This window comes from Oncorhynchus mykiss, chromosome 25 (assembly GCF_057628025.1).
Source record: "Oncorhynchus mykiss isolate SJ-2025 chromosome 25, ASM5762802v1, whole genome shotgun sequence".
NCBI lineage: Eukaryota > Metazoa > Chordata > Actinopteri > Salmoniformes > Salmonidae > Oncorhynchus > Oncorhynchus mykiss.
In genome coordinates, this window is record NC_143046.1 from 7,996,682 (window position 1) to 8,024,383 (window position 27,702).

Consider the following 27,702-nt stretch of genomic DNA (forward strand, 5'->3'; position numbering starts at 1 on the left):
ACCTTTAACAGATTCAAATATCATTTAAAAATATCATTGTTCATTTTGGAGAGTTTCAGGCAGACACACTTTTACCACAGAATTTAAGTGAACAAAACAATTGATTGTTAAAGATTCCTGGACTCTTTATTTAATCCTGATACACCTGAACCAAAAATAAAACACTATGGTAAAACCCTCTCTATTTCTCCCCCCTCTCTATTTCTCCCTCATCTCTATTTCTCTCCCCCTCTCTATTTCTCCCCCCTCTCTATTTCTCCCCCTCTCTATTTCTCTCCCCTCTCTATTTCTCCCCCTCTCTATTTTGCCCCCTCTCTATTTCTCTCCCCTCTCTATTTCTCTCTCCCCTCTCTATTTCTCTCACCCCTCTCTATTTCTCTCCCCTCTCTATTTCTCTCCCCTCTCTTTTTCTCCCCCTCTCTATTTCTCTCTCCTCTCTCTATTCTCCCCCTCTCTATTTCTCACCCCTCTCTATTTCTCTCCCCTCTCTATTTCTCCCCCCTCTCTATTTCTCTCCCCCTCTATTTCTCCCCCCTCTCTATTTCTCCCCCCGCTCTATTTCTCTCTCCCCTCTCTATTCTCCCCTCTCTATTTCTCTCTCCCCCTCTCTATTTCTCTCTCCCTCTATTCTCCCCCTCTCTATTTCTCCCCCCTCTCTATTTCTCTCTCTGCTCTATTTCTCTTTCCCCTCTCTATTTCTCCCCCCTCTCTATTTCTCCCCCTCTCTATTTGTCCTCTCCGCTCTATTTCTCTCTCCCCTCTCTATTTTCCCTCTCTCTATTTCTCTCTCCCCCTCTCTATTCTCCCCCTCTCCATTTCTCTCCCCCTCTCTATTTCTCTCCCCTCTCTATTTCTCTCCCCTCTCTATTTCTCTCTCCCCTCTCTATTTCTCCCCCCTCTCTATTTCTCTCTCCGCTCTATTTCTCTCTCCCCTCTCTATTCTCCCCCTCTCTATTTCTCTCTCCCCCTCTCTACTCTCCCCCTCTCTATTTCTCCCCCCTCTCTATTTCTCTCTCCCCTCTCTATTTCTCTCTCCCCCTCTCTATTCTCCCCCTCTCTATTTCTCTCCCCTCTCTATTCTCCCCCTCTCTATTTCTCCCCCCTCTCTATTTCTCTCTCCGCTCTATTTCTGTCTCCCCTCTCTATTTCTCCCCCCTCTCTATTTCTCCCCCCTCTCTATTTCTCTCTCCGCTCTATTTCTCTCTCCCCTCTCTATTCTCCCCCTCTCTATTTCTCTCTCCCCCTCTCTATTCTCCCCCTCTCAATTTCTCTCTCCCCTCTCTATTTCTCTCCCCTCTCTATTTCTCCCCCCTCTCTATATCTCCCCCCTCTCTATTTCTCTCCCCTGTCTATTTCTCTCTCCCCTCTCTATTTCTCCCCCCTCTCTATTTCTTTCTCCGCTCTATTTCTCTCTCCCCTCTCTATTCTCCCCCTCTCTATTCCTCTCTCCCCTCTCTATTCTCCCCCTCTCTATTTCTCCCCCTCTCTATTTCTCTCTCCCCTCTCTATTTTCTCTCTCCCCCTCTCTATTCTCTCCATCTCTATTTCTCTCCCCTCTCTTTTTCTCTCCCTCTATTTTTCTCTCCCCTCTATTTTTCTCTCCCCTCTCTATTTCTCTCCCCTCTCTATTTCTCTCTCCCTTCTCTATTTCTCTCCCCCTCTCCATTTCTCTCTCCTCTCTCTATTTCTCTCTCCTCTATTTCTTTCCCCCCTCTCTATTTCTCTCTCCTCTCTCTATTTCTCCCCCCTCTCTATTTCTCCCCTCTCTCTATTTCTCTCCCCCCTCTCTATTTCTCCCCTCTCTCTATTTCTCCCCCCACTCTATTTCTCTCTCCCCTCTCTATTCTCCCCCTCTCTATTTCTCTTCTCCCCCTCTATATTCTCCCCCTCTCTATTTCTCTCGCCCCCTCTCTATTTCTCTCTCCCCTCTATTCTCCCCCTCTCTATTTCTCCCCCCTCTCTATTTCTCTCTCTGCTCTATTTCTCTCTCCCCTCTCTATTTCTCCCCCCTCTCTATTTCTCCCCCCTCTCTATTTCTCTCTCTGCTCTATTTCTCTCTCCCCTCTCTATTCTCCCGCTCTCTATTTCTCTCTCCCCCTCTCTATTCTCCCCCTCTCCATTTCTCTCCCCCTCTCTATTTCTCCCTCCCCTCTCTATTTCTCTCCCTCTATTTCTCCCCCTCTATTTCTCTCTCCCCTCTCTATTTCTCCCCCCTCTCTATTTCTCTCTCCGCTCTATTTCTCTCTCCCTCTCTCTCTCTCTCTCTCTCTCTCTCTCTCTCTCTCTCTCTCTCTCTCTCTCTCTCTCTCTCTCTCTCTCTCTCTCTCTCTCTCTCTCTCTCTCTCTCTCTCTCTCTCTCTCTCTCTCTCTCTCTCTCTCTCTCTCTCTGTCCCTCCTGCTCCCCTCACTGGTTTACCCTTACTGGGTTTAGGCTTACGTCCTGGTGGGCTGGTCTGTCCCTCCTGCTCCCCTCACTGGTTTACTGTTACTGGGTTTAGGCTTACGTCCTGGTGGGCTGGTCCGTCCCTCCTTCTCCCCTTACTGGTTTACTGTTACTGGGTTTAGGCTTACGTCCTGGCGGGCTGGTCCGTCCCTCCTGCTCCCCTCACTGGTTTACCCTTACTGGGTTTAGGCTTACGTCCTGGTGGGCTGGTCTGTCCCTTCTTCTCCCCTCACTGGTTTACTGTTACTGGGTTTAGGCTTACGTCCTGGTGAGCTGGTCTGTCCCTCCTTCTCCCCTCACTGGTTTACCCTTACTGGGTTTAGGCTTACGTCCTGGTGGGCTGGACCGTCCCTCCTTCTTCCCTCACTGGTTTACCCTTACTGGGTTTAGGCTTACGTCCTGGTGGGCTGGTCCGTCCCTCCTTCTTCCCTCACTGGTTTACCCTTACTGGGTTTCGGCTTACGTCCTGGTGGGCTGGTCAGTCCCTCCTACTCCCCTCACTGGTTTACTGTTACTGGGTTTAGGCTTACGTCCTGGTGGGCTGGTCCGTCCCTCCTGCTCCCTCACTGGCTTACCCTTACTGGGTTTAGGCTTACGGCCTGGTGGGCTGGTCCGTCCCTCCCACTCATCCTGCTGGCACTGTCTTGCAGAGCAAGTATCAAATAGTGAATTTGTATTCTTTGAAATACACATAACCATAGTCACAAGCACAGTATGCTTCAGGTTAATGCAACATGAAGAGTCTAATGTTGATTTGCTATTGGTAAACATACTTTGGCAATAACAGGAATGTCCTGCATGGAATTTACAATACAGACAGACAGCATGAGGTGAAAAGTAATGTAACTAACAAAATAAATGCCATCAAAGTTCACAGTAAGTCATCTACTAATCTCTTCCTGCACCTCACTAGCCTAGTGTACGTTCAGGAATGCACACTATCCACAGCCACACAGAGAGGAAATAAAGTCACTTACCAAACTCCAGGTTTAACCCACAGATGAGGAGAGCGCCCAATAATTCCAGCCTCCACTTCTCCCCTGAGCCGTTTACTGCCACCATGGATCCTGTGATGTACAGACCAATGAACCCACCGACTGACTGAGCACAGGATTAACAGTTCACAAGGTTCACAACCGCAGAACCACAGGGAACGCAACAAGGAGGGAAAGAAGGGGGTAGAGAGAGAAGGAGAGAGGGAGAGAGAGGGAGAGGTTGGGAGGGGGGGGGGGAGAAGGAGAGAGGGAGTGGGAGGGAGAAAGAGGGAGAGAGAGGGAGGGAGAGGTTGAGAGAGGGGTGGAGAGACAAGGAGAGAGGGAGAGGGAGGGAGAGACAAGGAGAGAGGGAGTGGGAGGGAAAGAGAAGGAGAGAGGGAGAGGTTGAGAGAGGGAGGGAGAGAGAAGGAGAGAGGGAGAGGTTGAGAGAGGGAGGGCGAGAGAAGGAGAGATTGAGAGGGAGGGAGAGAGAAGGAGAGAGAGGGGCAGAGAGAGAGGGGGTCAAGAGAGAGGCAGAGAGAGAGGGAAAGAGAGAGGCAGAGAGAGAGGGGGTAGAGAGAGAGTGTTAGAGAGAGAGAGGGAGAGAGAGAAAGGCAGAGAGAGAGGGGGTAGAGAGAGAGGCAGAGAGAGAGGGAGGCAAAGAGAAATACATATAATGAGAGAGACACACAGACCTACAAAGAATTAGAAAACAATTGGGTGAAATGTCACCGTGTGACCTGTTGCCACAAGAAAAGGTCAACCAGTGAAGAACAAACACCATTGTAAATACAACCCATATTTATGTTGATTTATTTTGTTTGCACATAATATGACATGATTAAAATGTCTTTATTCTTTTGAAACTTTTGTGAGTGTAATGTTTACTGTTATTTTTTTATTGTTTATTTCACTTTTGTTTATTACCTAGTTCAGTGGTTCCCAAACATTTTATAGTCCCGTACCCCTTCAAACATTCAACCTCCAACTGCTGTACCCCCTCTAGCACCAGGGTCAGCTGTACCCCCTCTAGCACCAGGGTCAGCTGTACCCCCTCTAGCACCAGGGTCAGCACACTCTCAAATGTTGTTTTTTTGCCATCATTGTAAGCCTGCCACACACACACACTATACAACACATTTATTAAACATAAGAATGAGTGTGAGTTTTTGTCACAACCCGACTCGTGGGAAGTGACAATGAGCTCTTATAGGACCAGGGCACAAATAATAATATCAATAATTTTGCTCTTTATTTAACCATTTTACATATAAAACGTTATTTGTTCATCGAAAATGATGAATAACTCACCACAGGTTAATGAGAAGGGTGTGCTTGAAAGGATGCACATAACTCTGCAACGTTGGGTTGTATTGGAGAGAGCCTCAGTCTGAAATCATTTTCAACACACACTCTGTATCAGGAATCAAGGTAAGACCCAGATGCAGACCGTGTCGAAGTAACAATGTTTATTACAGCAATCAGGGGCAAAGGTACAGGACGGCAGGCAGGCTCAGGCTTAGGGTCAGGCAGAGTGGTCAGGTGGGTGGGTACAGGGTCAGGACAGGCAAGGGTCAAAATCCAGGAGGATGAGAAAAGTAGGAGCTGACACAAAAACACTGGTTGACTTGAACAAACAAGACAAACTGGCAACAGACAAACAGAGAACACAGGTATGAATACACAGGGGATCATGGGGAAGATGAGCGACACCTGGAGGGGGTGGAGACAATCACAAAGACAGGTGAAACAGATCAGGGTGTGACAGTCTGTGTCTGTATTTAGTTTTCATGCTAGTGAGGGCCAAGAATCCGCTCTCACATCGGTACGTGGTTGTAAAGGGCATCAGTGTCTTAACAGCACGATTTGCCAAGGCAGGATATTCTGAGCGCAGCCCTATCCAGAAATCTGGCAGTTGCTTCTGATTAAATAACATTTTCACAGAACCGCTTGTTGCATTTTTGACGAGGCTCTCTTGTTCAGATATCAGTAAGTGGACTGGAGGCAGGGCATGAAAGGGATAATGAATTGTGTAATCCGTTTCGGGAAAGTACCTGTGTAATTGTACACCCAACTCACTCAGGAGCTTCGCTATATCACATTTGACATTGTCTGTAATCTTGAGTTCATTTGCTCAAAAAAATTAATGCAAGCGGTCAGACAAGTGAAAACAATGGTCAGTAAAGAAAACTTTAACCTGTTTCAAACCATCTCCTGCCGTGTCACTGATGCGACGTGAAACGGTGTTGTTTGATTGTCTGTATAGTTTTTTTGGCCTTTTCCCCCAGCATTGTCCCAGCCACATCCACGGCAGCAGGAAGAATTAATGAAGTCCTCCACAATAGTGTGGGGCTTGCCTGTCCGAGCCACTCGGTAGCTCACCATATAAGACTCTTCTGGCCCCTTCTAATTAATGGTATCTGTGGCTTTTATACATGTCTTACTACTCGAAAGTTGTCTTTATTCTCGCTCAAAAAACTCCTGTGGTTTATTTTTCAAATGGTCATGTTTCGTTTCTAAATGTCTGCGCAAGAGTGAAGGTTTCCTGTGAGAGTAACGGTTAATGTGATTGGATGAGTAACGGTTAATGTGATTGGATGAGTAACGGTTAATGTGATTGGATGAGTAACGGTTAATGTGATTGGATGAGTAACGGTTAATGTGATTGGATGAGTAACGGTTAATGTGATTGGATGAGTAACGGTTAATGTGATTGGATGAGTAACGGTTAATGTGATTGGATGAGTAACGGTTAATGTGATTGGATGAGTAACGGTTAATGTGATTGGATGAGTAACGGTTAATGTGATTGGATGAGTAACGGTTAATGTGATTGGATGAGTAACGGTTAATGTGATTGGATGAGTAATGGTTAATGTGATTGGATGAGTAACGGTTAATGTGATTGGATGAGTAACGGTTAATGTGATTGGATGAGTAACGGTTAATGTGATTGGATGAGTAACGGTTAATGTGATTGGATGAGTAACGGTTAATGTGATTGGATGAGTAACGGTTAATGTGATTGGATGAGTAACGGTTAATGTGATTGGATGAGTAACGGTTAATGTGATTGGATGAGTAACGGTTAACGTGATTGAAAATGTGAAGAATAAAAAAATACAAAATATATATAAATATATATAATATATATACACTTTTTTATTATAAATAAATTAATTGTGAATCACGTTTTTATTTAGTCCCAGTTTGGGACTACCTGAACTACTTTACTACAATGTAAATAGATGTTTCTCATGCCAATAAAGCCCTTAAATTGAATTGAATTGAAATGAGAGAGTCTCCACAAATTCCTCCTGAAATTCTCAATGTAGAATTTCCAATCAGCAGCCGGGAATGGAGGCCCCTCCGCCCAACTACTTCTGGGACTGCTGAGACTGTTTATTTAGGTAGTAGAGTGAGAGAGAGAAAGAGCTTTGCATAGTAGCAGTGGCCCTCTGAACTACCTTGAAGACGTAAATAACAACAGTGTCCTAGTGTTGACGTTGGCGTGTTTTAGTTAGGTACTACCTTCAAAGGGACAGAAGTTTGAGGGAGGCTGAGACTATTTGTTTAGCTGGAGCAGTCAAGAAAGAGGGGCATGGCAGGTTGGCAGTGGCCCTCTGAAGTACAGAGGCGATATCTTTTAAAAGTTAACAACAGGGTCATTTATAATACTACTCTTTTCATTAGATTTAGTTGGTTTAGCTGAAGAAGTGGAATAGAGGGTGAGGAGCATGGCCCTCAGAACTACCGTGCTGCAAACCTTGAAGATAGAAATATAGTATACTCTATAACAGGTTTTCCTAAAACTCTTGTGTTTTGACCCAAAGCTTCTCTAAGGTTCAAATACATGGATTGGATGTTTCTAGGAGTAAAATATTGCACCATTTAGGAAACAGGAAGCTAACAACAATTATGTATTTAACATAGTGTTGGGCAAGCTACTCTGAAAAGATTGTTTACCAAGCTACCAATTACGTACACTAGCAGTAGTTAAGCTACACTAAAGCTACCCTTAAGAAAATTATAGTTTACTAAAGTTACTTTAAAAAACGACTTTGTGAAAAATTATCATATCATAAATCTGAAATGTCATAGACTACAAATTAAGCAGGTCTGATTCTAAAAAATAAAGGAAATTATTGCCTACTTCACCCATATTTTTGCAAAAGAAGTAGTTAGCTACACCGCTAGATGGTAAAACAGTAGTGTGTAGTTCCAGTAGTTAGCTACATGGTTAAACAGTAGTGTGTAGTTCCAGTAGTCAGCTACACCGCTACATGGTAAAACAGTAGTGTGTAGTTCCAGTAGTTAGCTACACCGCTATATGGTAAAACAGTAGTGTGTAGTTCCAGTAGTTAGCTACATGGTAAAACAGCAGTGTGTAGTTCCAGTAGTTAGCTACATGGTTAAACAGTAGTGTGTAGTTCCAGTAGTTAGCTACATGGTTAAACAGTAGTGTGTAGTTCCAGTAGTTAGCTACACCGCTACATGGTAAAACAGTAGTGTGTAGTTCCAGTAGTCAGCTACACCGCTACATGGTAAAACAGTAGTGTGTAGTTCCAGTAGTCAGCTACACCGCTACATGGTAAAACAGTAGTGTGTAGTTCCAGTAGTCAGCTACACCGCTACATGGTAAAACAGTAGTGTGTAGTTCCAGTAGTCAGCTACACCGCTACATGGTAAAACAGTAGTGTGTAGTTCCAGTAGTTAGCTACACCGCTACATGGTAAAACAGTAGTGTGTAGTTCCAGTAGTTAGCTACACCGCTACATGGCAACACTACACTACCAAGATCTGAATGTAGTTCAACTACCACCAAGCTACTGCAAAATGTAGTTAAATTACTAGATCAACTACATGTATATAACTACTCCCCAACACATGTTTAACATGCATTTTTATGAATGGTACTGTATGGAAGGCCTAATGAACCGTCTGACCCCCCATGTGGGGGCCTATGTTTATGGAAGCACACACAGTTGATGTCGGGGAGTTTACATATACTTTAGTCAAATACATTTAAACTCAGTTTCTCTCAACTGCTGACATTTAATCAAATATGTAAATTAAAGAGTAGTATATTTGAATGTATCCTGTATGGTGTAATTAAACAGTAGAGTATTGGAACGTTGTAACGTCTCTCGTCGGAAGGCATCGACCAAAACGCAGCGTGGAAAGTGTTCACGATTCTTTATTACTCAAAAAAACACTAGAACAAAATAACAAAGTGGAAAAAAAAACGAAACAGTTCTGTCAGGTGCAGAAAACACTAAACAGAAAATAACTACCCACCAAACACAGGTGGAGAAAAGGCTGCCAAAGTATGATTCCCAATCAGACACAACGATAGACAGCTGCCTCTGATTGGGAACCACACTCAGCCAAAAAACAAAGAAATAGAAAACATAGAAATAAAGAACCTAGAATGCCCACCCTAGTCACACCCTGGCCTAACCAAAATAGAGACCTCTCTATGGCCAGGTGGCGTAACAAACGTATCCTGTGTGGTGTAGTTAAAGAGTATTGGAATGTACTGTCTCTTATATGGTGCTTCATTAGCTCTACTGTACCTCAGGTCTAGATGTCTGTGTGCTGTGTGAGTGCGCTAAACCTTGCTTAAGGAATGACTTGCTCAGCCATGATTATGGCATGGCCTAGGTAACAACATGTCAATGGTTCTATTGTTCCCCATGAACACAGAGTGGAAAAGTGGTACGCTATGATCATGTCCCAAATTGCACCCTATTCCCTATATAGTGCACTACTTTTGACCAGAGCCCTATAGGCCCCAGTCAAAAGTAGTGCACTATATAGGGAATAGGGTACGATTTGGGATGCAAGTATATGAGCTCTTTATCCCAGCTTAGCACTGCCTTCATCACCGGCTTGGTCAATGGAAAAAAAATTGTGTTACAGTTTATTAATGACCCTTGTGAGAAGGCTTTGACCAATGAGAAGGCTCTGACCAGTGAAAAGGCTTTGACCAATGAGAAGGCTCTGACCAGTGAAAAGGCTTTGACCAATGAGAAGGCTCTGACCAGTGAAAATGCTTTGACCAATGAGAAGGCTCTGACCAGGGAGAAGTGTTTGACCAATGAGAAGGCTCTGACAAGTGAGAAGGCTCTGACCAGTGAGAAGGGTTTGACCAGTGAGAAGACTTTGACCAGTGAGAAGACTATGACCAATGAGAAGACTATGACCAATGAGAAGCCTCTGACAAGTGAGAAGGCTCTGACCAGTGAGAAGGGTTTGACCAGTGAGAAGACTTTGACCAGTGAGAAGACTATGACCAATGAGAAGACTATGACCAATGAGAAGAAGTTGACCATTGAGAAGACTTTGACCAAAATGGAACATGATCAAGTTTATTTGGGAGACATTTGCATTACGTCATTGTATACATTCATCTCTTTACATTATGAAACAATAAAATATCTTGTTAAAATCTTAAAATAAGCTATGTACTAGACATTTATTTTAATTCAAAATACGATTCTTCATCATATGGACTTTCTATATGTACACCTGATAACATTATAATACATGTAGAAAAACTGAATCCTAAGAAATGGAGAGAGAAATCTTCCTCTGATTTAAAACTCACTTGCTTCATCTATTATTGGCAGGACAACGACAAGCATGGAAAAGCAGTGAGTACGTGAACTTTAACACACCGTCAGTCACAGTCGCACCGTCAGTCACACCGTCAGTCACAGTCACACCGTCAGTCACACACCGTCAGTCTCAGTCACACCGTCAGTCACAGTCACACACCGTCAGTCACAGTCACACCGTCAGTCACACCGTCAGTCACACACCGTCAGTCACAGTCACACACCGTCAGTCACAGTCACACCGTCAGTCACATGTTAGTTCACAGGTGAGAAGAAGAAACAGAAAGCTCAACTCTAACTGGTTGAATGGACTCCAACTCCAACTGGTTTAATGAACTCCAACTCCAACTGGTTTAATGGACACGAACTCCAACTGGTTTAATGGACTCCAACTCCAACTGGTTTAATGGACTCCAACTCCAACTGGTTGAATGAACTCCAACTGGTTGAATGAACTCCAACTCCAACTGGTTTAATGAACTCCAACTCCAACTGGTTTAATGAACTCCAACTCCAACTGGTTGAATGGACTCCAACTGGTTTAATGAACTCCAACTGGTTTAATGAACTCCAACTGGTTTAATGAACTCCAACTGGTATAATGGACTCCAACTCCAACTGGTTTAATGGACTCCAACTCCAACTGGTTGAATGAACTCCAACTGGTTGAATGGACTCCAACTCCAACTGGTTGAATGGACTCCAACTCCAACTGGTTGAATGGACTCCAACTCCAACTGGTTTAATGAACTCCAACTCCAACTGGTTGAATGGACTCCAACTGGTTTAATGGACTCCAACTCCAACTGGTTTAATGAACTCCAACTCCAACTGGTTGAATGAACTCCAACTGGTTGAATGGACTCCAACTCCAACTGGTTTAATGAACTCCAACTCCAACTGGTTGAATGGACTCCAACTGGTTGAATTGACTCCAACTGGTTGAATGGACTCCAACTCCAACTGGTTTAATGAACTCCAACTCCAACTGGTTGAATGGACTCCAACTGGTTGAATGGACTCCAACTGGTTGAATGAACTCCAACTGGTTGAATGAACTCCAACTGGTTGAATGGACTCCAACTCCAACTGGTTGAATGGACTCCAACTCCAACTGGTTTAATGGACTCCAACTGGTTGAATGAACTCCAACTGGTTTAATGGACTCCAACTCCAACTGGTTTAATGAACTCCAACTGGTTTAATGAACTCCAACTGGTTTAATGAACTCCAACTGGTTGAATGAACTCCAACTGGTTGAATGGACTTCAACTCCAACTGGTTGAATGGACTCCAACTCCAACTGGTTGAATGGACTCCAACTCCAACTGGTTTAATGAACTCCAACTGGTTGAATGAACTCCAACTGGTTGAATGGACTCCAACTCCAACTGGTTGAATGGACTCCAACTCCAACTGGTTGAATGGACTCCAACTGGTTGAATGGACTCCAACTCCAACTGGTTTAATGGACTCCAACTCCAACTGGGTTAATGGACTCCAAATCCAACTGGGTTAATGGACTCCAACTGGTTGAATGGACTCCAACTCCAACTGGTTGAATGGACTCCAACTGGTTTAATGGACTCCAACTCCAACTGGTTGAATGGACTCCAACTCCAACTGGTTGAATGGACTCCAACTGGTTTAATGGACTCCAACTCCAACTGGTTTAATGGACTCCAACTCCAACTGGTTGAATGGACTCCAACTGGTTTAATGGACTCCAACTCCAACTGGTTTAATGGACTCCAACTCCAACTGGTTGAATGGACTCCAACTCCAACTGGTTTAATGGACTCCAACTCCAACTGGTTTTGGACTCCAACATACTCTATATAATCGTAGTAGGGCAATTTTCCTGAAGAAAACATTGTTGTGTTTGCTTCAGCTGTCCACTATGAATTTTTATGGTGGTAGAATGAGTTAAAAACAGCGGGGCGGCAGGGTAGCCTAGTGGTTATAGCGTTGGAGCGGAAGGTTGCAAGTTCAAACCCCCGAGCTGACAAGGTACACATTTGTCGTTCTGCCCCTGAACAGGCAGTTAACCCACTGTTCCTAGGCCGTCATTGAAAATAAGAATGTGTTCTTAACTGACTTGCCTAGTTAAATAAAGATAAAATACTTTTTTTGATGAAGGTCCCTTGCTGTTTTTGATGACTAGCATAAACAGTTGAAGAGCAAGACTATTCTGAAAAATGTCAACACTTGTTGAATTCTAGTGTACAGACAGTATAAGCCAGCCTTTAGTTTTACAGTAGACAGGAATTCTCTTAAATACACAACGTAACATCAGAACATATCTCTCTCTCTCTAACTCTCTATTCAATTCAAGGGGCTTTATTGGCATGGGAAACATACAGTATGTTTACATTGCCAAAGCAAGTGAAATAGATAAACAAATAAATAAACAATAAAAAGTGACAGTAAATATCTCTCTCTCCAGACCTTCTCAGCTCCCGTCCTGTCCTGTCAGCTGCAGTCCTGTCTTGTCCTGTCCTGTCAGCTCCCGTCCTGTCCTGTCAGCTGCAGTCCTGTCTTGTCCTGTCCTGTCAGCTCCAGTCTTGTCCTGTCTCTCGCTCCTATGTCCTCTCTTCTCCTCTCCTCTTCTCTCCACTCCTGTGTTGTCCTTTCCACTCAGCCTCAGAATCTGTCTTCTTTGAAGGCCTCCTTCTTCGGTACACCGCTGATGGTCTCAATCTCCACCTGGCGGGTCTGGTTCCTCTGCTTCTGAACGCTGTTACGGATCCCATAACCAAAGTAGATGAGGAACCCTACAGACAGACATACACACAGAGAGAGAGAGAGAGATCAGAGAGAGAGAGAGAGATCAGAGAGAGAGAGAGATCAGAGAGAGAGAGAGATCAGAGAGAACCCCCCCTCAACCCTCTGACATCCTGTATAGCCTCCAACCAACTTTAAACAACCCACACTCCTATTGATATCAGGTCATATAGATAGAAAATGACACATCCATCCCCACCAGCCTCCCAGTTTAGTGCTTGTGGCATGTATAATTGGGTAGAGAAGTGTTGGGTAGAGTACTTACCTACGGCCATCCAGATGGCGTATCTCATCCAGGTGTCTCGTCCTAACTGCACCATCAGGTAGACGTTGACGAACACACTAACTACCGGCAGCACGGGCAGGAAGGGCACCTGGGAGCAGACGGCAGGGGGTAAGAGAACTCTACTGTAATGTCAACATAAAGACACAAACAACGTACCACACAGGGTCCCGGGCCCAAAGGTAAACATTCTGGAGTTCAAACACATTCGGGGTTGATTGATATTACGATATGTTAGGCTGTATCTGATAATGGTTGATAATATTTGTGAATCAGCGATGTTTGTATAGCCTGTGATAATGTCCTCTAATCAACGATGTTTGGACAGCCTGTGATAATGTCCTCTAATCAGCGATGTTTGGACAGCCTGTGATAATGTCCTCTAATCAGCGATGTTTGGACAGCCTGTGATAATGTCCTCTAATCAGCGATGTTTGGACAGCCTGTGATAATGTCCTCTAATCAGCGATGTTTGGACAGCCTGTGATAATGTCCTCTAATCAGCGATGTTTGGACAGCCTGTGATAATGTCCTCTAATCAGCGATGTTTGGACAGCCTGTGATAATGTCCTCTAATCAGCGATGTTTGGACAGCCTGTGATAATGTCCTCTAATCAGCGATGTTTGGACAGCCTGTGATAATGTCCTCTAATCAGCAATGTTTGAATAGCCTGTGATTAACGTTCTTTATCTGCAGGTGTCCATTTTCCGACAGTGCTTCTCACCATGAAAGCAGCCTTGGCTTGGTTCTGTGGATGCCTCCAGATGACGATGACGAGGACCAGGAGGATGAAGGCTACTATGGACACACACACCATGCTCCAGATCTCCTGCCGCTGTATAGCGTCTATCGCTTGGGTCAGCAGGACACACAGACCGCATACACACACCACTGGAGAGAGAGAGAGAGAGAGAGAGAGAGAGAGAGAGAGAGAGAGAGAGAGAGAGAGAGAGAGAGAGAGAGAGAGACAGAGAGAGAGAGAGAGAGAGAGAGAGAGAGAGATATTCACTTTATATATTATCTACCTCACTTGCTTTGGCAATGTTAACACATGTTTCCCATGCCAATAAAGCCCTTGAATTGAATTGAATTGAGAGAGAGAGAGAGAGAGAGAGAGAGAGAGAGAGAGTAAGGGGTGAGAGAAGAACAACTGAAAAGAGAGAGAGAAAGGGGGTGAGAGAAGAACAACTCAACAGAGAGATAGAGGAAGATGGTGAGAGAAGAACAACTGAACAGAGAGAGGAAGGGGGTGAGAGAATAACAACTGAACAGAGAGAGGAAGGGGGTGAGAGAAGAACAACTGAACAGAGAGAGAGAAAGGGGGTGAGAGAAGAACAACTGAACAGAGAGAGAGAAAGGGGGTGAGAGAAGAACAACTGAACAGAGAGAGAGAGGAAGGGGTGAGAGAAAAACAACTGAACAGAGAGAGAGGGGAAGGGAGTGAGAGAACAACAACTGATCAGAGAGAGAAAGGGGGTGAGAGAAGAACAACTGAACAGAGAGAGAGGAAGGGGTGAGAGAAGAACAACTGAACAGAGAGAGGGGAAGGGGGTGAGAGAAGAACAACTGAACAGAGAGAGGGGAAGGGGGTGAGAGAAGAACAACTGAACAGAGAGAGAGAAAGGGGGTGAGAGAAGAACAACTGAACAGAGAGAGAAAGGGGTGAGAGAAGAACAACTGAACAGAGAGAGAGGAAGGGGTGAGAGAAGAACAACTGAACAGAGAGAGGGGAAGGGGGTGAGAGAAGAACAACTGAACAGAGCATGAGGGGAAGGGGTGAGAGAAGAACAACTGAACAGAGAGAGAGGGGAAGGGGGTGAGAGAAAAACAACTGACCAGAGAGAGAGGGGAAGGGGTGAGAGAAGAACAACTGAACAGAGAGAGGGGAAGGGGGTGAGAGAAAAACAACTGAACAGAGAGAGAGAGGAAGGGGGTGAGAGAAAAACAACTGAACAGAGAGAGAGAGGAAGGGGTGAGAGAAGAACAACTGAACAGAGAGAGGGGAAGGGGGTGAGAGAAGAACAACTGAACAGAGAGAGGGGAAGGGGGTGAGAGAAGAACAACTGAACAGAGCATGAGGGGAAGGGGTGAGAGAAGAACAACTGAACAGAGAGAGAGGGGAAGGGGGTGAGAGAAAAACAACTGACCAGAGAGAGAGGGGAAGGGGTGAGAGAAGAACAACTGAACAGAGAGAGAGGAGGGGGGTGAGAGAAGAACAACTGAACAGAGAGAGGAAGGGAGTGAGAGAACAACAACTGAACAGAGAGAGAGGGGAAGGGGGTGAGAGAAGAACAACTGAACAGAGAGGAAGGGGGTGAGAGAAAAACAACTGAACAGAGAGAGAGGAGGGGGGTGAGAGAAGAACAACTGAACAGAGAGAGGAAGGGAGTGAGAGAACAACAACTGAACAGAGAGAGAGGAAGGGAGTGAGAGAAGAACAACTGAACAGAGAGAGAGAGGAAGGGGGTGAGAGAAAAACAACTGAACAGAGAGAGAGAGGAAGGGGTGAGAGAAGAACAACTGAACAGAGAGAGAGAGGAGGGGGGTGAGAGAAGAACAACTGAACAGAGAGAGGAAGGGAGTGAGAGAACAACAACTGACCAGAGAGAGAGGGGAAGGGGGTGAGAGAAGAACAACTGAACAGAGAGGAAGGGGGTGAGAGAAAAACAACTGAACAGAGAGAGAGGAGGGGGGTGAGAGAAGAACAACTGAACAGAGAGAGGAAGGGAGTGAGAGAACAACAACTGAACAGAGAGAGAGGAAGGGAGTGAGAGAAGAACAACTGAACAGAGAGAGAGAGGAAGGGGGTGAGAGAAAAACAACTGAACAGAGAGAGAGAGGAAGGGGGTGAGAGAAGAACAACTGAACAGAGAGAGGGGAAGGGGGTGAGAGAAGAACAACTGAACAGAGAGAGAGGAAGGGGTGAGAGAAGAACAACTGAACAGAGAGAGAGAGGAAGGGGGTGAGAGAAAAACAACTGAACAGAGAGGAAGGGAGTGAGAGAAGAACAACTGAACAGAGAGAGAGAGGAAGGGAGTGAGAGAAGAACAACTGAACAGAGAGAGAGAGGAAGGGGGTGAGAGAAGAACAACTGAACAGAGAGAGAGAGGAAGGGGGTGAGAGAAAAACAAATGAACAGAGAGAGAGAGGAAGGGGGTGAGAGAAAAACAACTGAACAGAGAGAGAGAGGAAGGGGTGAGAGAAGAACAACTGAACAGAGAGAGGAAGGGAGTGAGAGAACAACAACTGAACAGAGAGAGAGAGGAAGGGGTGAGAGAAGAACAACTGAACAGAGAGAGAGGAAGGGGGTGAGAGAAAAACAACTGAACAGAGAGAGAGAGGAAGGGGTGAGAGAAGAACAACTGAACAGAGAGAGAGGGGAAGGGAGTGAGAGAACAACAACTGAACAGAGAGAGAGAGGAAGGGGTGAGAGAAGAACAACTGAACAGAGAGAGAGAGGAAGGGGGTGAGAGAAAAACAACTGAACAGAGAGAGAGGAAGGGGTGAGAAAAAAACAACTGAACAGAGAGGAAGGGGGTGAGAGAAGAACAACTGAACAGAGAGAGAGAAAGGGGGTGAGAGAACAACAACTGAACAGAGAGAGAGAAAGGGGGTGAGAGAACAACAACTGAACAGAGAGAGAGGAAGGGGGTGAGAGAAGAACAACTGAACAGAGAGAGAGGAAGGGAGTGAGAGAAGAACAACTGAACAGAGAGAGAGGAAGGGAGTGAGAGAAGAACAACTGAACAGAGAGAGAGGAAGGGGTGAGAGAAAAACAACTGAACAGAGAGGAAGGGGGTGAGAGAAGAACAACTGAACAGAGAGAGAGAAAGGGGGTGAGAGAACAACAACTGAACAGAGAGAGAGGAAGGGGGTGAGAGAAGAACAACTGAACAGAGAGAGAGGAAGGGAGTGAGAGAAAAACAACTGAACAGAGAGAGGAAGGGGGTGAGAGAAAAACAACTGAACAGAGAGAGGAAGGGAGTGAGAGAACAACAACTGAACAGAGAGAGAGGAAGGGAGTGAGAGAAGAACAACTGAACAGAGAGAGAGAAAGGGGGTGAGAGAACAACAACTGAACAGAGAGAGAGGAAGGGGGTGAGAGAAGAACAACTGAACAGAGAGAGAGGAAGGGAGTGAGAGAAAAACAACTGAACAGAGAGAGGAAGGGGGTGAGAGAAAAACAACTGAACAGAGAGAGGAAGGGAGTGAGAGAACAACAACTGAACAGAGAGAGAGGAAGGGAGTGAGAGAAGAACAACTGAACAGAGAGAGAGGAAGGGAGTGAGAGAAGAACAACTGAACAGAGAGAGAGAAAGGGGGTGAGAGAACAACAACTGAACAGAGAGAGAGGAAGGGGGTGAGAGAAGAACAACTGAACAGAGAGAGAGGAAGGGAGTGAGAGAAAAACAACTGAACAGAGAGAGAGGAAGGGGGTGAGAGAACAACAACTGAACAGAGAGAGAGGAAGGGAGTGAGAGAAAAACAACTGAACAGAGAGAGAGGAAGGGAGTGAGAGAAAAACAACTGAACAGAGAGAGAGGAAGGGGTGAGAGAACAACAACTGAACAGAGAGAGAGGAAGGGAGTGAGAGAAAAACAACTGAACAGAGAGAGAGAGGAAGGGGGTGAGGGAAAAACAACTGAACAGAGAGAGAGGGGAAGGGGGTGAGGGAAAAACAACTGAACAGAGAGAGAGAGGAAAGGGGGTGAGAGAAGAACAACTAAACAGAGAGAGAGAGGAAGGGGGTGAGGGAAAAACAACTGAACAGAGAGAGAGAGGAAAGGGGGTGAGAGAAGAACAACTAAACAGAGAGAGAGGAAGGGGGTGAGAGAAGAACAACTAAACAGAGAGAGAGGAAGGGGGTGAGAGAACAACAACTGAACAGAGAGAGAGGAAGGGGGTGAGGGAAAAACAACTGAACAGAGAGAGAGGGGAAGGGGGTGAGGGAAAAACAACTGAACAGAGAGAGAGAGGAAAGGGGGTGAGAGAAGAACAACTAAACAGAGAGAGAGAGGAAGGGGGTGAGGGAAAAACAACTGAACAGAGAGAGAGAGGAAAGGGGGTGAGAGAAGAACAACTAAACAGAGAGAGAGGAAGGGGGTGAGAGAAGAACAACTAAACAGAGAGAGAGGAAGGGGGTGAGAGAACAACAACTGAACAGAGAGAGAGGAAGGGGGTGAGGGAAAAACAACTGAACAGAGAGAGAGAGGAAGGGGGTGAGAGAAAAACAACTGAACAGAGAGAGAGAGGAAGGGGGTGAGGGAAAAACAACTGAACAGAGAGAGAGAGGAAAGGGGGTGAGAGAAGAACAACTAAACAGAGAGAGAGGAAGGGGGTGAGAGAACAACAACTAAACAGAGAGAGAGAGGAAAGGGAGTGAGAGTATAACAACTGATCAGGGAGGAGGCCGATGGAAGAATGTCTGAAAGAAAGGGTGGAAGGCTACATAATGTCCCACTGCAGGTACTACAGCACCTTTAAAATGTAGACCATCTTTGAATAATATTACTTGTCAACTTTAAAGACAGATTGATTGGAGATTTCTTGTCAAAGCGTTGTGCTTACCGGAAAAGACGGTCAAACTTGTGACTGTTTTCGAGGTGCCCGGTGTTGGGAATGATGGCGGTTTGAGACAAACAAACTTGGTGTTTGATTCAAGGATCTGGAGATCTGAGTCTTCTGATTGGGTCTCTTGGTACCTAGATGTTACAAAGTCAACTTAGTACCTTTTCTTTAGCTAAATAGACGATGGCTGTTTATCTAAGTTTGGATATTTGGGAAATTACTTACCTAAGTATAAGAATGCATATAGCCACAAGTGTGTAGGCAAAGAGTGTCCCAATTGACATCATATCAACCAGAGCTTTCAGGTCAAACACCAGGGCCATTATCGCTGGAAAGGAAAACAAACAAGCGATCAAGTATTTACCGTAGATAAATCATCACACAAAATATATCATGAGCCAAACACAACAAACTCTTCATAACTCCACGAGAGAAAGAGAACGAGAGAGAGATAGAGAGGGATGGGGTGTTACCTGCTACGATCCCGGAGGAGAGGGTAGAGAGAGAGATAGAGAGGGATGGGGTGTTACCTGCTAGGACCCCGGAGGAGAGGGTAGCGAGAGAGATAGAGAGGGATGGGGTGTTACCTGCTAGGACCCCGGAGGAGAGGGTAGAGAGAGAGATAGAGAGGGATGGGGTGTTACCTGCTACGATCCCGGAGGAGAGGGTAGCGAGAGAGATAGAGAGGGATGGGGTGTTACCTGCTAGGACCCCGGAGGAGAGGGTAGAGAGAGATAGAGAGGGATGGGGTGTTACCTGCTACGATCCCGGAGGAGAGGGTAGAGAGAGAGATAGAGAGGGATGGGGTGTTACCTGCTAGGACCCCGGAGGAGAGGGTAGCGAGAGAGATAGAGAGGGATGGGGTGTTGCCTGCTACGACCCCGGAGGAGAGGGTAGCGAGAGAGATAGAGAGGGATGGGGTGTTACCTGCTTCGACCCCGGAGGAGATGGTAGAGAGAGATAGAGAGGGATGGGGTGTTACCTGCTTCGACCCCGGAGGAGAGGGTAGATAGAGAGATAGAGAAGGATGGGGTGTTACCTGCTACGACCCCGGAGGAGAGGGTAGCGATGACAGGACTTTGTCTGGCGCTGACCTTACTGAGGGGCTTGAAGAGGAGGCCGTCTCTGGCCATAGCAAACAGTACGCGGGGCATAGGGAACATGGAACCCAACAGACTGTACAGGAGACAGACAGACACAGAGAGCAATCAGACATGTTACAGTCTCATGTTTATGCCCCAAATGGCACCCTATTCCCTATATAGTGCACTACTTTTGACCAGGGCCAATAGGGTAGTGCACTATAAAGAGATAAGGGTGCCATTTGGCATGCAGTCTCAGCACAGGACCACGTTACAATCTCAGCAAACAGCTTTAACAACAGAATACGAGGCCAGATTTACAAATCATTTGCAACCTGGTAACTATGGTTTATCTCGTTTTAGAACGGAGACAGACAGACAGACAGACAGACAGACAGACAGACAGACAGACAGACAGACAGACAGACAGGCAGACAGACAGACAGACAGACAGAGACAAACCGGCCAACTGACTAACCGTAATGATGCCTGGTGACATCATTGACCAGGGACTTCACATGTTCTCCTACCTACCTGGTGGAGAGGGCGCAGAGCGAGCCGACAGCCACCACATACTTGGCGGGCCCCCAGCCGATGTACTTGAAGGCCACGGGCAGCGGGCTGTTAACATTCAGCATGTAGTAGGGCATCATCAGAGTGAGGGCTGCCGACACGGCGAAGTAGGCCAGGAAACAAATGAGGAGAGATGCCACGATGCCTAGCGGGATGGACTTCTGAGGGTTCTTCACCTCCTCACCTGGAGAGAGACAATGAATGAATGAATGAATGAATGAAGCGCTGTCAATCAATCAGTCCATAAGTCGATTGGGGTTGATTGATATTACGATCTGTTAGGCTGCATCTGATAATGGTTGATAATATTTGTGAATCAGCGATGTTTGTATAGCCTGTGACAATGTCCTCTAATCAGCGATGTCAGTTGAATGGTCAATCAGTCGATCAATCAGCCAGTATCGATCAATTAAGCAAGCAAAGTTTAATCATGAAGAATATCGACTGTTACAATATGCCTAAACATTCACCCCAAAAAAGTAGAGTAGAGTAGACATTACCAAAGATACTGTGTGGACAAAGCTTGGAGAAGCGCCTGGCTTTATTAATGTTTCTGATGTATATAGGTTAGTGTCTCTGTGCATGTTCAAAGATCAAAGCAGGTAGGCCTACTTGTTGTGGCAATGCAGTCGAAGCCTACGAAGGCGTAGAAACAGGTAGCGGCTCCAGAGATTGTCCCGTCGAAACCGTACGGGAAGAACCCTCCAGCCCCATACATACTGGTCACGTTGACGGTAGACGTTAGGTTCCTGGAGAGGTCACAATACAGGAAATGTTTGCAAAATGATGAGAGATAAAACAGAAATACCTCATTTACGTAAGTATTCAGACCATTTTGCAATGAGACTCAAAATTGAGCTCAGATGCATCCTGTTTCTATTGCTCATCCTTGAGATGTTTCTACAACTTAATTGGATTCCACCTGTGGTAAATTATATTGACTGGACATGATTTGGAAAGGCACACACCTGTCCAAATAAGGTGCCACAGTTGACAGTGTATGTCAGAGCCAAAACCAAACCATGAGGTCGAAGGAATTCTCCGTAGAGCTCAGATACAGGATTGTGTCGAGGCACAGAAAGAAGGGGGAAGGGTACCAAAACAAGCCATTCCTGAGTAAAAGGCACATGGTAGCCCGCTGGAGTTTGCAAAAAGGCACCTAAATGAGAAACAAGATTCTCTGGTCTGATGAAAACAAGATTGAACTCTTTGGCCTGAATGCCAAGCCTCATGTCTAGGGGAAACCTAGCACCATCCCTACGGTGAAGCATGGTGGTGGCAGCATCATGCTGTGGGGATGTGTTTCAGTGGCAGGGACTGGGAGACTAGTCAGGATCGATGCAAAGATGAACGGAGAAAAGTACAGGGATCCTTGATGAAAACCTGCTCCAGAGCGCTCAGCACCTCAGACTGGGGCGAAGGTTCGCCTTCCAACAGGACAATGACCTTAAGCACACAGCCAAGACAACGCAGGTGTGGCTTCGGATCAAGACTCTGAATGTCCTTGAGTGGCCCAGTCAGAGCCCGGACCTGAACCCGATCTAACATCTCTGGAGAGACCTGAAAATAGCTGAACAGCAACGCTCCCCATCCAACCTGACAGAGCTTGAGAGGATCTGCAGAGAAGAATGAGAGAAACTACTCAAACACAGGTGTACCAAGCTTGTAGAGTCAAGAAGACTCAAGTAAAAGGTCAAAATACTTATGTAAATGTGATATTTAGGTTTTAATTTTTTAAATTTCTAAAAACTTGTTTTTGCTTTGTCATTATGGGGGGGTTGTGTGTAGATTGATGAGGGAAATAAACATTATTTCATCCATTTTAGAATTATGCTGTAACGTAACAAAATGTGGAAAAAGTCAAGGGGTCTGAATACTTTCCGAATGCACTGACTGTAGAAGTTAGGTTCCTAGAGAGGTCACAATATAGGACATACAGTTGAAGTCGGAAATGTACATACACCTTAGCCAAATACATTTAAATTCAGTTTTTCCCAATTCCTGACATTTAATCACAGTAAAAAATTCCCTGTCTTAGGTCAGTTAGGATCACCATTTTATTTTAAGAATGTGAAATGTCAGAATAATAGTAGAGAGAATGATTTATTTCAGCTTTTATTTCTTTCATCACATTCCTAGTAGGTCAGAAGTTTACATACACTCAATTAGTATTTGGTAGCATTGCCTTTGAACTGGTTAACTTGGGTCAACCATTTTGGGTAGTCTTCCACAAGCTTCCTACAATAAGTTTTTGGCCCATTCCTCCTGACAGAGCTGGTGTAACTGAGTCAGGTTTGTAAGGCCTCCTTGCTCGCACACGCTTTTTCAGTTCTGCCCACACATCATTTTCTATGGGATTGAGGTCAGGGCTTTGTGGTGGCCACTCCAATACCTTGACTTTGTTGTACTTAAGCCATTTTGCCACAACTTTGGAAGTATGCTTGGGGTCATTGTCCATTTGGAAGACGCATTTGCGACCAAGTTTAACTGATGCCTTGAGATGTTGCTTCAATATATCCACATCATTTTTCTGCCTCATGATGCCATCTATTTTGTGAAGTGCTCCAGTCCCTCCTGCAGCAAAGCACCCCCACAACATGATACTGCCACCCCCGTGCTTCACGGTTGGGGTGGTGTTCTTCACCTTGCAAGCGTCCCCCTTTTTCCTCCAAACATAACAATGGTCATTGTGGCCAAACAGTTCTATTTTTGTTTCATCAGACCAGAGGACATTTCTCCAAAAAGTACGATCTTTGTCCCCATTCGTAGTTGCAAACCGTAGTCTAGCTTTTTTATGGCGGTTTTGGAGCAGTGGCTTCCTCCTTGCTGAGCGGCCTTTTAGGTTATGTCGATATAGGACTTTTAATGTGGATATAGATATTTTGTACCTGTTTTCTACAGCATCTTCACAAGGTCCTTTGCTGTTGTTCTGGGATTGATTTGCACTTTTCGCACCAAAGCACGTTCATCTCTAGGAGACAGAACGCGTCTCCTTCCTGAGCGGTATGACGGCTGTGTGGTCCCATGGTGTTTATAATTGCGTACGATTGTTTGTACAGATGAACGTGGTACCTTCAGGCATTTGGAAATTGCTCCCAAGGATGAACCAGACTTGTGGAGGTCTGTATTTTTTTCAGAGTTCTTGGCTGATTTCTTTTGATTTTCCCATGATGTCAAGCAAAGAGGCACTGAGTTTGAAGGTAGGCCTTGAAATACATCCACATTTACACCTCCAATTGACTCAAATTATGTCAGTTAGCCTATCAGAAGCCATGACATCATTTTCTGTTATTCCCCAAGCTGTTTAAAGGCACAGTCAACTTAGTGTATGTAAACTTCTGACCCACTGGAATTGTGATACAGTGAATTATAAGTGAAATAATCTGTCTGTAAACAATTGTTGGAAAAATGACTTGTGTCATGCACAAAGTAGATGTCCTAACCGACTTTCCAAAATTATAGTTTGTTAATAAGAAATGTGTAAAGTGGTTGAAAAACTAGTTTTAATGACTCCAACCTAAGTGTATGTAAACTAGTTTTAATGACTCCAACCTAAGTGGATGTAAACTAGTTTTAATGACTCCAACCTAAGTGTATGTAAACTAGTTTTAATGACTCCAACCTAAGTGGATGTAAACTAGTTTTAATGACTCCAACCTAAGTGTATGTAAACTAGTTTTAATGACTACAACCTAAGTGTATGTAAACTAGTTTTAATGACTACAATTTAAGTGTATGTAAACTAGTTTTAATGACTACAACCTAAGTGGATGTAACCTAGTTTTAATGACTACAATTTAAGTGTATGTAAACTAGTTTTAATGACTCCAACCTAAGTGGATGTAAACTAGTTTTAATGACTCCAACCTAAGTGTATGTAAACTAGTTTTAATGACTCCAACCTAAGTGTATGTAAACTAGTTTTAATGACTACAACCTAAGTGGATGTAAACTAGTTTTAATGACTACAACCTAAGTGGATGTAAACTAGTTTTAATGACTCCAACCTAAGTGTATGTAAACTAGTTTTAATGACTCCAACCTAAGTGTATGTAAACTAGTTTTAATGACTACAACCTAAGTGGATGTAAACTAGTTTTAATGACTACAACCTAAGTGTATGTAAACTAGTTTTAATGACTACAACCTAAGTGGATGTAAACTCGTTTTAATGACTCCAACCTAAGTGGATGTAAACTAGTTTTAATGACTACAACCTAAGTGGATGTAAACTTCCGACTTCAACTGCATATATATATATATATATATATAGGGTTTAAAAATTCTAGTAACTTTCCCAATCTTCCCTGGTTTTCCAGATATCTCGGTTGAAAGATTCACGCTAATATTTCCTGCTAATACCACGGCTATAACACGCTCACACACATTTGCCAGTAGAAATGTGTTCAACAACCACTGAAGTTTCTAGCACGTTTGGTGTGATGAAGGATATCTCATGTATTGTAATGAAACATACTGTAATTCCGCTGTAGCGTTGATGAGCACCTCCTGACTGATCTGCCAGTTACCGACGTCTCCCTTGACAACGCCCGCTACAATGACAAACAGAAGCACCAGGATGTTGACGGCCGTGAAGATCTTGTTGACTATTGCCGATTCCTGGACACCGAAGGCCAGCAGACCTTCACAGGACAGAAACACGTGAACGAAATGTGTTCATCAACATCATCATCATCATCATCATCAGTACCAGACAGTTTTAATGTCGCTATGCTGTTAAACGAACCAGTGATCAATCAGTCAATCAATCTGATTTAGTTTACCTGCCAGGAGCATAATGAGCCCAGCAGCAAAGAAGTCTGGGTATTCTGCGAGGCCCGGGAAGCCCATGTAAAGGTTTTCTTTGAAGAAATTCCCCATGACGTTGCCGATGAGGTCATCAAAGGTTCCGCTCCATGCCCTCGCCACACTAGACGTCCCTGACAGGATAATGATGAGAGGAGATTAGCCAATATGACAATAGCTGGATCAATCAATTAACCCTTTACAACTGGTGGGAATCGGCCTTTATGGATAGGGCTAAATTCAAATGTCTCTTACAGAAGACACATGAAAAGCATAGGCATAACCCTGGTAGCAATTGAAAGGGAACAGTTTAGAGATAATGTGAAAATGATTAAAACAAAGGTGAGAGGACACAACAGTTCACCTGACACAAGACTGAATCCAAACATTAAACTGTTGATTTTATGCACATTTTACATTTACTGTACTTTTCGCCACATTTGTTGACAACGAAATCTGAAAATACTCCGGATACATTCAGTAACATGTTGAGAATATTCCTGGAAAATGTGGGATAGGTGCAACATAAGACAAGAAAATTACAAAGGTTTGAGTGAGAGGAGTGAGAGGAGTCTCCAAGTGGACAGACATGTTCACAGTTTCTCAGTAATTATTGTTTTCAACTATAAGGTGCTTTTTAGAACTCTCCTACTGTAGCTTTGCCAGTTGGGTAACTAGAGCAGGCAGACGTGTAGTTGTTTTGTTTGGAACCCAACCCTGCATCCCCGCCATCACACAATTACTGTTCTTGTTTATGAAATCCCAAAACGGCCCATTATACATCGCAATCTGGTGGGCATGATTTGAAAGCTTGTTCTTTAAGCCAACATGACTAGCTAAGTTATAAAATACGATCTTAGATTGCTTTCACGGGGCAATTCAGAGAAACAGATCTTTATTTTGGTGCGGTTCAGAACAACCCAGGGTATGACGCCATGTCATCTTGTAACATTAAACATAGTGATCATAAATGTTGACACTGTATACGACATGAGGTTTTTATGATATGTGAAGTGCCCATTTGGACTCAGGGGGGTAATTGACGTCAAAGTGGTATTTATTATAATCCTCAACGTCTCATCTTTCAAAATACACAGAGTCCTTTTAATTTACAGAATTTCCCTCAACTCAGACAGATTTTCTTTTTGCAAAAGTTACCCAATTAGCAGAAGAAAATGAGGGAAAAAACGTCTTGTTGCATGCAGTGCTATCGGTCAAGCGGTGCTATCGGTCAAGCGGTGCTATCGGTCAAGCAGTGCTATCGGTCAAGAGGTGCTATCAGTCAAGAGGTGCTATCAGTCAAGCGGTGCTATCAGTCAAGCGGTGCTATCAGTCAAGCAGTGCTATCAGTCAAGCAGTGCTATCAGTCAAGAGGTGCTATCAGTCAAGAGGTGCTATCGGTCAAGAGGTGCTATCAGTCAAGAGGTGCTATCAGTCAAGCGGTGCTATCAGTAATGATGTGCTACCAGTCAAGCGGTGCTATCAGTCAAGCGGTGCTATCAGTCAAGAGGTGCTATCAGTCAAGCAGTGCTATCAGTCAAGCAGTGCTATCAGTCAAGCGGTGCTATCAGTAATGATGTGCTATCAGTCAAGCGGTGCTATCAGTCAAGCGGTGCTATCAGTCAAGAGGTGCTATCAGTCAAGAGGTGCTATCAGTCAAGCCGTGCTATCAGTCAAGAGGTGCTATCAGTCAAGCGGTGCTATCAGTCAAGAGGTGCTATCAGTCAAGAGGTGCTATCGGTCAAGAGGTGCTATCAGTCAAGAGGTGCTATCAGTCAAGCGGTGCTATCAGTCAAGCGGTGCTATCAGTAATGATGTGCTACCAGTCAAGCTGTGCTATCAGTCAAGCGGTGCTATCAGTCAAGAGGTGCTATCAGTCAAGCAGTGCTATCAGTCAAGCGGTGCTATCAGTAATGATGTGCTATCAGTCAAGCGGTGCTATCAGTCAAGCGGTGCTATCAGTCAAGAGGTGCTATCAGTCAAGAGGTGCTATCAGTCAAGCCGTGCTATCAGTCAAGAGGTGCTATCAGTCAAGCGGTGCTATCAGTCAAGAGGTGCTATCAGTCAAGCAGTGCTATCAGTCAAGCGGTGCTATCAGTCAAGAGGTGCTATCAGTCAAGCAGTGCTATCAGTCAAGCGGTGCTATCAGTAATGATGTGCTACCAGTCAAGCTGTGCTATCAGTCAAGCGGTGCTATCAGTCAAGAGGTGCTATCAGTCAAGCAGTGCTATCAGTCAAGCGGTGCTATCAGTAATGATGTGCTATCAGTCAAGCGGTGCTATCAGTCAAGCGGTGCTATCAGTCAAGAGGTGCTATCAGTCAAGAGGTGCTATCAGTCAAGCCGTGCTATCAGTCAAGAGGTGCTATCAGTCAAGCGGTGCTATCAGTCAAGAGGTGCTATCAGTCAAGAGGTACTATCAGTCAAGAGGTGCTATCAGTCAAGAGGTGCTATCAGTCAAGAGGTGCTATCAGTCAAAACGCCATTCAGAATAGTACAGCCCACTACGTTCCAATTTAGGCGTTTTTCATCTTCGAACCATATATAGAGACGTGTGTAAAGTGCTACAC

At 44.7% G+C, this 27,702-nt stretch overlaps 1 protein-coding gene across 2 annotated transcripts in view; it reads right to left on the reverse strand.

Annotated features, from left to right (window-relative positions):
* Window positions 1-11,077: 11,077 nt before the first annotated feature.
* LOC110504480 (cationic amino acid transporter 2) overlaps window positions 11,078-27,702 on the reverse strand; it is a 28,649-nt gene continuing 12,024 nt past the window's right edge. For both annotated transcript variants that reach the window (XM_036969850.2, XM_090220005.1), the window contains 10 exons: window positions 25,113-25,268; window positions 24,806-24,971; window positions 20,941-21,077; window positions 20,290-20,512; window positions 19,713-19,849; window positions 18,899-19,001; window positions 18,674-18,807; window positions 13,830-13,996; window positions 13,087-13,195; window positions 11,078-12,811 (listed from right to left, as the gene is read on the reverse strand). In XM_036969850.2, coding sequence (XP_036825745.2) covers window positions 12,681-12,811; window positions 13,087-13,195; window positions 13,830-13,996; window positions 18,674-18,807; window positions 18,899-19,001; window positions 19,713-19,849; window positions 20,290-20,512; window positions 20,941-21,077; window positions 24,806-24,971; window positions 25,113-25,268 — 1,463 coding nt within the window. In that variant the 3' untranslated portion in view covers window positions 11,078-12,680. The remainder of the gene's footprint in view (window positions 12,812-13,086; window positions 13,196-13,829; window positions 13,997-18,673; window positions 18,808-18,898; window positions 19,002-19,712; window positions 19,850-20,289; window positions 20,513-20,940; window positions 21,078-24,805; window positions 24,972-25,112; window positions 25,269-27,702) is intronic.